Genomic DNA, 10,715 nt, shown 5'->3' with positions numbered 1-10,715 from the left:
TCTCATTTTGTCTGTCATAGTTGAAGTGTACCTATGATGAAAATTACAGGCCTCTCTCATCTTTTTAAGTGGGAGAACTTGTACAATTGGTGGCCCACTATACATCTAAAGAGTTAGTGCAGCCTGACATATGGTACCTATGACTTATGACTTTCTGCTTTTCTTTAAGTGTTGTGTATATAGAAGCCCCCAAATAAACGACAGTGGAGAAGGATGCCTGAGGATGCCTGAGAAAAATGAGAGTGTGTCACGCCCTGACCTTCGAGAGCCTTTTTATTTCTCTATTTGGTTAGGTCGGTGTGTGACTTGGGTGGGCATTCTAGTTTTTCAATTTCTTTGTTTGCCAGGTATGGTTCCCAATCAAAGGCAGCTGTCTATCGTTGTCTCTGATTGGGGATCATACTTAGACAGCCTTTTTTCCACCTTTTAGTTTGTGGGATCTTGTTTTTGTGTAGTGCCTGTGAGTACTCCAGTCGTTACGTCTCGTTTGCTGTTTATTGTTTTTATTGGTGAGTTTCATTTTAATAAACATGTGGAACTCTATGCACACTCCACTCATTGATAGTGTCATTTAATTATTTGATCACGCTGCAAGCATCAATGGGCTTTCCTTGAAGTGGGAAATACAGGGGTACTGAGGGGGAGTATGTAATCTACTGAGAAGATTTCACATGGCCTTGGGTGATCCCAGCACAATATTGCTGCCCCTTCGGAGTACAGAGTGGAGTAACACTGTAAGGGGGCTAGGACCCCGGGCCAGATAAATCTGCCTTGACAAACTGATCGCCAATGTGCCTCATTGCCACAGCAGGAAAATGGTGCTCAAGGGACTGACTCCACCAGGTCGAAGCCATCCTGTCATTCCTAAAGAAGCTATGAAATCTGTGCTGCTATTTCACCCCCTGCATTCTGTTTCATTCCACAGTCTGACGTGCAAAAGGTAACTACATTTACCTTGTGTATAGGTGTAAGTGGCCAGAATATAATCACCCTATTATCAGAAAGTAACATCTTCCAAACAAAAGCCTTATCATTTCTGATGATCAAATTATGCATATTTGTATGGAATTGGCAGACCTGGCTTGGATTGGATCAATCAAACAAAAGACGGTTTACAGCTGTGCCTCCTGCAGACTACCTGCACCTGACTGCAGCTACAGTGCCATCCAAAGCCCTCCATCCCTGGCCCTCTGCATGCAAGTGTCTTTATCACTGAGGATAAACAGTGCCAGGGACCATTTAGTGAGATTGCCTCATGAAACAGGCCCTCCTTCCGAGCCACCACGATTACACACCTGTCAATCTACAGCCCTTCCTCTGACAGGATACTGCCTCTGCATTTTCCCACGTGTCAGGAATGTAACTGGGCCCATAATATCACAGTGAAAAGCCTCACACAGCGCCTCCAAACAGATAACAATGTGGAAACATTAATCCATTCATAAGACTATCTTAAACCAGGAATGGTTATTTCTGCATTTATAGATAGATAGTGTTTTCCATTCCAGCCATCCCCATGTATCCTCTTTGTCCTCTGCAACATCAAAGCAGCTGGAGTCATGACTGGATTTCTGATTTCTGTATTTGCCATTTTGCTGGGTTTTGTTTGCAGCAAAAATGCTCAAGATGTTAGTCATTACTTATTGTCGTTTTCAGTGGTTGGATGCCAGCATAAGCTTCCTTTGAAGTAGGGAATATATTTTAAGGCTGTTTTGTGCTTGAATGAGCGTTTATCATGTTTCCACAGTACAGAACGTACTGAATTCACACCTCATTGCTGCAGTGCTTCCCTTTTAATTACTTAGAAAAAATGTGCAGAAGCCATTGTACAGCCTTGAAAGAACATGATCAAACTCTTATAGTTGCTCTTTAAGCTTAATTTCATGTGCAACGTCAGAGCAATGTAAAGCCAATGCTCTCCATCTTCTCAAACATCCCAGATTGGCAGAGCGTGCATATCGTCATGCATGATTAACCCTGTTCTGACAACCCTGCCAATCAGCTGCCTTGTCCTTATCAAGCACAAAAGAGAGCTTGGTGCTGTGTCACCCTCCTTTCAACCAGGAGACAACAAGGAGGCACAATTAACAGAGCTACCTGCCAGTCTACTATTGTCACCCACCACCTCCAGGGTTGACTGTACTACTGATGCCACCTACCACCTCCAGGGCTAACTGTACTCATGTACTCATCACCTCATTGACTGACTGAACTTCTGCTGCCAGTCAAATAGGAGTGTCATCCTCATCCTATCAACTGCCTAAAGCCCCAGCCATCCCCTCTCTATGTAACCTTAGAAAAGAAAATCAAAGAACCCTTGGTTCCAGATAGAACCGTTTTGGGATCCATGTATAACCCTTTCCACAGAGGGTTCTACCTGGAACCAAAAAGGGTTATCATATGTTTCTAAGAGTGTACCCACGCACACCCCTACCATGCAGTTTTTCCCCTCTCATTGTATAGGTGAGGCAACCCCCTATGCCAGAAAAATAATCTGGGGAAACACTGGCACCATCATAACCATGCTCTTGTTATGTAACAAGACCCCATGTAGGTGGACGCAAGGTGTTCAAATGATTCAGAATGTTTCTCTACAACTAAAACAAAACATTGACAGCAGGAGATCCAAAAGACATAAGCACATTTGTTCAGTTAGTTCATTGAGAGTTAGAGGTTGTTAAAAATCTAAAAGCTTTGGGCTTAAGTTAAGGCAAAGTAATGTATCCCTAATGTACACTGTACACTAATCACATCCAATAGAAGACCGAAATGCTGCCACTGCTAACCTCTTTGTACAAGATTCCAGGTCTCACTCAGGTGCATCACATATCTTGTGCTCAGACAATGCTGTCGCTCAGGGTGTAAATATTAACATAATTCTATGTTTTTCTTTGAAAATAACAGCAATTACCACCATCGTAACGAAGGCCACGGTTTTCTTTGTATTGCCCATTACCTTCCTAAAGGCTTACCTCTGTAATTGGACTATAACTGTATGGGGCTGCTTTGTTTCCTACAGCAATATTCCTCAATACAGACAGTACATTTATGTTAGCCAACAGAAACTGAAATTCAATTGTACACATTAAGGATAATATCAAAACCTATGAAGGTTGTGTCCCAGCTTTGCTCTTGTCTAGAATAGTCACATGCATTTTTTACCTTTCTGTGATAAGCTTTGAGTGTGTCTGCTCTAGGATATACTTGGCATTATACCATGAACATTATGTCCACATTATGGGGGCAGTGAAAAAAGATTGAAACTGAACAACAAAGTGAAGGATACAAATGTAGGATCTTAATTTGAGCCAGCTTGTTACAGCAGGACAATAACCCTGCAGCAACAGGACATGTGAATTATCATGTTGATTATAATTAAAACATCTTTGATGCGTGGTTCTGGTACTGGTTCTGACTGACATTTTTAATTATAAATCAATCTGTGGGCACTGTAGATTGAAATGGCTTGCATTGAGTGGTGGAACGGATTCTCACAGACACAGGAGTACGTCTCTTCTCTCTGTATGAAGCAGGATGTGAAATCTGACAATACTTGAAGCTAGCATGTCCCAGCTTGGACTCCCTCCTATCATTTCATTCGCTCTTCTGACTTTCCTTTAACTCTTGTCTGAACCCTACCTCACAGCCACTAACATATGGCTGGAATACATACATCGTACCACAGCAGGGGAGAGTGGTTTCGTTGCTGTAGCACATTCAGAAATCGATTTATAGCCAGTAATCTAAAATAATTCCTAGATTTTAAAGAAAAAATATGTATATTTGTCATAGACGGACAAAAGTCATATGAGATGAAAGGGGATTTCCTAACAAGTTCAGGAAGCCAAACTAGAGCAAAATATGCACATTGCAAGCGTTTTTAAACCTGAAATATGTTTTACATTTCATGCATTGCAGAAAAGTTATCCTGCAACAGGGTGATCAAATTAAGATCCTACATCTGTACATCTATGACTCATATTTCCTTCACGAACTCTGGGTAATATTGAAGTCTTTATTACCCTTTCACGGAAACAGTTAATTGACCATGAAGTGCAGAAGGTGATGTAAGAAAATTACATTAAAGAAAATAAAATACAATCAAAAGGGCTGACTAAGATCTCTTCTTTTGTGGCAAATCTCTGAAATAATTTCCTTCTTCTTAGTTGTCAGTGTTTACTTTCAATAGTTCTGGAACAGTGGTCTTCTGAGGACAGTTAATCAGCTGTCTGGATGATCCCCGAAGTTATGATGAGAACAGTGTAGTCAGCAATAATTTGAAGAGAATAACCGGATGGTCCTACTTAAATTCACTTTCTTACATCTTACAGTACTTAGAACAGCTACTCACCGTAACAATAATTGTTAGAGGCTACTTTGTCGTCTTCACCTCGTGTTGATTTTCAGGGTCGTGACCAATGGAGACCTAGCTGCAGCTCGATTCCTTCTAGTCTGCTATGTTAATTCTTAACTCAATCTTTTATATACTTGGGTAAAAAGGGGTGTTTCCGTCATACTGACACGCTCTCTGAGCTCCCTCGGGCGTGGCTAGTTACGGTGCAAAACATAATCAAAAACGATGATCTCGTTACAAAAGTAAAATCACATTCCTGTTTTAACAAAAATATTCTCTTAATCTTTGATATTTCCTACACAATGTAAAGGATGCAAACCTGACATACACAGTGTGAAAGCTCTTCAAGTAACAATATTTTCTTCTTTCACTATTGTAACATTTTTACAATATTTTCACTTTTATACCATCACAAAATAGAAATGAATTTCCCATATTCCCCACATTCGGATATTGAAATATATTGTCCCTTTTGGAAGTTAGTTTTTGGGCAGCAAAATGTCTCCGTAACAAAGAAACATTCCAATCCCCATACCAGAGACCAAAAAGTAGTCTGCTGCAAACAATTTACGATTGGTGTGAGGTGTCATAAAACCCCCACACCAATCGCTCCTCCCTTCTGCGGGTGAGAGGGATCTGTAGACATTGCTTCATTGTAACCAGATCTTTGGATCCTCACAGGAGAGTCATGACATCACCAACAATATTTGATGTGATATTGTTAAATGAATACAGCACACAGCCATTGTTTATACACCTATTTCGATTGAGAGGTAGCTGTCCCAAACCCTTACTCCTAAACTTGATTACAATCATTTTTTACATTTGTTATTAACACTATTATTTCAATATAAAATCTTGATTTGTTCTATTATTACATTGAAAGATGCTTATCTAATAATTTGTTTTTCTCCGAAAAACGCTGTCCCCACTTTTGATGTCACTGCCAAAACATACACTTTAATAGGCTATAGAATCAATGTGCCTTAAATCACAATCTGTAATGTCTGCTTCCAACTCACACTCTCAACCACGTAGATCCCCTGAATGCAGCTCACTTTCCAGCCCACTTTCCAACTCACACTCTCAACCACGTAGATCCCCTGTACGCAGCTCACTCTCTAGATCCCAATCCCCTGAATTCTGATCACCTGTTCACACACCTGTATGTCATTATCACACACTATTTAGTTCAGTTCTTTGCACCCCATTATTGTGAGGTGTTGTTTGTTTTGTGACACACTTCTATTTGAAGGGCTGGTTTTTCCCCATAATTTAATCCTCCTGTGTATGATAGTTTTTGCCTGCCTCACAAACAACGCCTTTTGCCTGCCTGTACTTTAGCCTATCGGATTTCCTGTTATCAACCTATTGCCTGATCTCCCGGCGGACTTTACTAGCTGTTTCTCTGCCTGCACTGTTGCCTTTTTGGACCCTCTGTGTATGACCTTCTGCCTGCCCCTGGACCCAGCTACCTGCCTCCACCTGTGGTCCTTTACAATAAACACCTGCTGTGCCCTGCGTTTGAAACCAGCTCGCTGTCTCCTATCGTGTTCATTACACAATCCTACAAATATCACCAGGTGATAGGATTACACCCCTCTCCACTATGGCCACATGGTGAGTAGTTGGGGTGCAAACATTTTGGAGAAACTTTGTGAGCAAATTGGTCCATCTTAATGTATTTTTTGTCACTACCGAACATCTAATATATCAAGACATATGTATGGTTTTGGGACTAAAATATATGTTTGCAGTGATGTACATCTGTCCAAATGAAAGAGCCACTGAACACGCCGATTGGCACATTTTTTTGTTGCTCATTAGAAAAACAAGGTTTCAGTCTTCTAGGTGTGTTTCCTGACCATCAGCATTTGTTTAAGTCATAAAACTCTGGAGGGAGGGGGCTGATCTGGATCCTATGATTCTCACCAAAGGGAAAGTCTAGGGTCAGGAAGTTGCAGAGGGAGGTGTTTAGTCCCAGGGTCCTGAGCTTGTTGATGAGCTTGGAAGGGGAATGTGATGTTGAATGGTGAGCTGTAGTCAATTCACAGTATTCTTACAGAAGTATTTATTTTGTCCAGGTGGGTGAGGGCAGTGTGGTGTGCAATAGAGATTATGTCATCTGTGGCGTTATTGGAGTGGGTCCAGGCTGTTTGGGATGATGGTGTTGATGTGAGCCATGATCAACCTTGCAAAGCATTTTATTGCTAAAGAAATGAGTGGTATGGGGAAATAGTCATTTAGACAGTTCTTGAGCACAGGGCTATAGTGGTCTGCTTGAAAGAAGTTGGTATTACAGATGGGGTCAGGGATGGATTGAAAGTGAAGACACTTGCCAGTTGGTCAGCGCATTCTCTGAGTATGTGTCCTGGATTCCGATCATTGGCTAATCACTCCCAACTCATAGGAATCAAAAGGCGAATGGAGATCCAAATATCCAAAACATAGCCTACTACAGTGAGATGCAGCCATGAACAGCTGTCTTGACAAATAAATAGGCCTACGTTTAAAAGTTGTATTCGGAAAGTCGTTTGAAATGTTTGGATCAAGTTTACAGGTAACTTATTAGATACTTTGTAGTCATGTTGCGCAAGTTGGAACCGGTGTTTTTTCTGAATCAAAAGCTCCAAATAAATGGACATTTTGGGGATATAATGACAGAATTTATCGAACAAAAGGACCATTTGAGATGTTTAATGGACATATTGGAGTGCCAACAGAAGAAGATCTTCAAAGGTAAGGCATGAATTATATCGTTATTTCTGAATTTTGTGTCGAGCCTGGTGGGTTGAAATATGATTTTCATGTGTTGGTATGCTGGGCGCTGTCCTCAGATAATTGCATGGTTTGCTTTCGCCGTAAAGCCTTTTTGAAATCTGACACTGTGGCTGGATTAACAAGAAGTAAATCTTTAAACCGATGTATAACACTTGTATGATTTATGAATTATTATTATGAGTATTTCTGTTTTTGAATTTGGCACGCTGCTATTTCACTGGGTGTTGTCAAATCAATCCTGTAAACTGAATTGGCGCGCGAAGGGCTCCCTAAGAAGTTAAGTTTAGTTTTTGCATCTATTACCTTACGTTTTGTACACCAGCCTCAAACAGCTAAAAATACAATATTTTTGGTTATGGAAAATATAATTCACAGTGGTTTAGATGGTACAAAGAATTATGTACACAATGACTGATTGTTTTGTGACATCAACTGAAATTAGGGGAACAATTAGAATTTTAGCAACCATGAAATGTCGGAAAGATTTCTGCATATTGCATCGTTAAGTTACTTTATATCTTATGTACCAATTGCAAAATATCATAATTTGATATATGCAATACAACGTGTGTGTAGTATACACTGTACACTTATGTCTACCTGACATATGTTGGAAGATGTGTGCTGAAAGTTTGGGAGAAATATTTTTTTTTACCCCTGTGTAGGTTGGTGATTCTGTCACTTAAAGTGTTTCTGTAAGAAAACATGACAAACCATATCTGACAGTTATCCAACATAGCCGATATTTCAAAGCTGCCCATTTCAGGAACAAACGCACATCATTTTATTAGTTGATAACTTATTCTTGATGGCTGATCCATCCACATCAGAAAATACAACGTTCCAAATCAAATGACAAGCCACTGTCCGAAGATAATGCCACAGACAGTGCATTTCTACCCAAAAGGCACTTGTTATCAAAAGCAGTGATTTTCATTGCTTGTGTTGTGCTGAGCATATCTCATTTATTTCGTTGCACATCATAGTGTACTGATTGACTGACTACTTGGCATTCCCCTATCACTAAAGTATGAAGCAAAATCAAACACATTCGAGGAAACACAAATAAAGAAAGCAAATCCAAACAAACTTGGGGGAAATGAATTATCCGCACAAGTCAGCACTCAATGCCCGGTAATCCCCTGAGTGGAACAGTAAGCAGCACATCTTATCACATGATGAATAGCTGAGGCATCCACGCACATAAGAGACTGACGTTATACAACAAGAGCAATTTGAGTGAGCCATTTTTCTCACATTAAACTGCAGGAGCAAAGCGTAATTCCAAATGGAAAAACTGTCAGACAATCCTTGGCTCACACAAGTGAATTTAATTGTCTTGTCCTCGTGGTGCTTACTACTTACACGCTAGTCTTGAGGAATTTTTGTGAGTTCAATCAGACAACGTTGGAAAATTCATGAAAACAGGAAATAGTATAAGTAATAGCTGTCAAGGATGACTAAATTATTCCATACATCATTGTTTCATAACATAAAAAAATTAAACAGCAAAACATTTTTAAAATTACATTATTTTGAAAGAATAATTATTGAATTTATAGAATGATTTAAAGAGTTAAATTGTCAAAGTAAACATTTACCTTTTCAGTTGACTGCGAGGTCCCAAAGAAGATGGGTATGAAGGCTAGCCACACGATACAGGTGGTGTACATGGTGAAGCCGATGGGCTTGGCCTCGTTGAAGGTCTCTGGCACCCCCCGGGTCTTGATGGCATACACCGTACAGGTGACCATGAGCAGCATGCTGAAGCCAAGCAGGCAGATCAGAGAAAGGTCTGAGATGTCACATTTCAGCACGCCACGGGCCATGTCCGGGTTGGACGTGCGTTGGTCCTCATAGTCGATGATAGCCTGAGACGGGTCCACACCAAACCAGATACACACCCCCAGGAGCTGAACTGAGATCAGGCTGAAGGTGATGACCAGCTGGGAGGCCGGGGAGATGAACCTTGGGGTGCTCACTGACATCTTCCCCTGCTCAAAGATGCGATAGATACGGTTGGTCTTGGTGAGCAGCGCTGCATAGCTAATACTCATCCCCAGACCAAGGAAGATCCGTCGCAGGGAGCAGATGCCAATGTCAGGGGCAGCGATCATGAGGAAGGTGGTGGCGTAGCACAGGAAGATGCCCGTCAGCAGCACATAGCTGAGTTCGCGCCCTGACGCCTTCACGATGGGCGTGTCGTTGTAGCGGATGAAGGTGCCCACCACAAACATGGTGGCCATGATGCCCAGCACAGCAATGAGTACAGGGATGACAGCCCAAGGGGAACTCCACTCCAGCTTGACGATGGGGATGGCTTCACAGGCCGTGTGGTTCTCATTGGGCCGCAGGTCAAAGCGGCACATCTTACAGCTGTAGGTGTCGGCCTGGTACTGGTAGCCATCACAGCGCTCACAGTGCCAACAGCAGGGGACACCTTTGACTGTTTTCTTCCTCTCCCCAGGACAACATGGCTGGCTGCAGATAGACTGGGGTACCTGGAGTGTCCCACCAGGCCACCACATCTCCTTAGTCTGGTGGAAAGAAGGTGAAGGACAGGAGGAGTTATCTATCTGTCTGTGACCGTTAAACAGTCATAAAAAGGGTACTTGATTAATGCATGTTTTACATGAATAGGCATGATGAAATTTGGATAACCTTAAAGTAACATTTGCAGAAAAAAGTTTAGAGTATCTGTTTTAAGGATGGTGAACACCATTTAACAAGACGACTACACCATTTTTCAATCACAGCGGTGGGGAATATATGACATGGATTTGGTGTGCAACTGTTGATTAATGCAACACCAAATCCATTTTTACAATTGTCATATATTCCCCCATAGCTGTTTTGGAATGCAGGCCCAGGAATAGCGGCCCCTGATATCTACTGTCCTTTTGTGATATAGATAAGTCTCAGGTCCTGCATGACTTAACTTAATTGATAAAGCAACCCAACTCAAGGCAAGGTGCCGGTCCAAGGACTGAGGCTATGTATACAGTAATGGCAAATACATTCATATCATGGTTTAATATGATATGTGTTTAGTCAGTGCATCTTTTTTTCACCCAAAATCATGATGTACCGTATAAACCTTCACAGACACTTCTAACTGTACACAGTATTTACTTAGATTCACTGAAAACCTTGATAGGTGCCATGCAACAAACAAGTGGAAGTCATAGAGCGATAAGTAACCATACATCTAAATGGAGCTGGTCTGCCCAGTGGCCGATGATCTTATACTCTGTGGTGTTGTGTTTCATCTGGTACTGGTAAATCTCATAGCGACCAGGGGCATCTCCGTTCACATTGAAGATCACTGGAGTGCCAGCAATTCCTGCAGAATAATTAAAAGGGACATTTTTGTTAATAAACCATAGGTATTAAATTAAAATGTTTATTTCCTGAGATGTTTCATGTGTGCTGACGGATTGCTACACACAAGATACTTAACAACAGAACACAAAGTACAGTATAAAGGATTAGAAATTCATTGATTATGGCCTAATCTATGGATTTCACATTACTGGGAATACAGATATGCATCTGTTGGTCACAGATACCTTAAAAAAAA

The 10,715-nt window shown here is 41.2% G+C and overlaps 1 protein-coding gene across 1 annotated transcript in view; it reads right to left on the bottom strand.

The window, feature by feature from the left end:
• Positions 1–7,813: 7,813 nt before the first annotated feature.
• The window catches only part of LOC115132298 (metabotropic glutamate receptor 4-like), a 206,698-nt gene continuing 203,796 nt past the window's right edge, over positions 7,814–10,715 (bottom strand). The window contains exons 7-9 of the mRNA XM_065021085.1: positions 10,342–10,478; positions 8,737–9,672; positions 7,814–7,828 (exon numbers count right to left, since the gene is read on the bottom strand). Coding sequence (XP_064877157.1) covers positions 7,814–7,828; positions 8,737–9,672; positions 10,342–10,478 — 1,088 coding nt within the window. The remainder of the gene's footprint in view (positions 7,829–8,736; positions 9,673–10,341; positions 10,479–10,715) is intronic.

The sequence above is a fragment of the Oncorhynchus nerka genome, linkage group LG7, assembly GCF_034236695.1.
Source record: "Oncorhynchus nerka isolate Pitt River linkage group LG7, Oner_Uvic_2.0, whole genome shotgun sequence".
NCBI classification, from domain to species: Eukaryota; Metazoa; Chordata; class Actinopteri; order Salmoniformes; family Salmonidae; genus Oncorhynchus; species Oncorhynchus nerka.
This window is presented reverse-complemented; position numbering and strand designations above follow the sequence as displayed.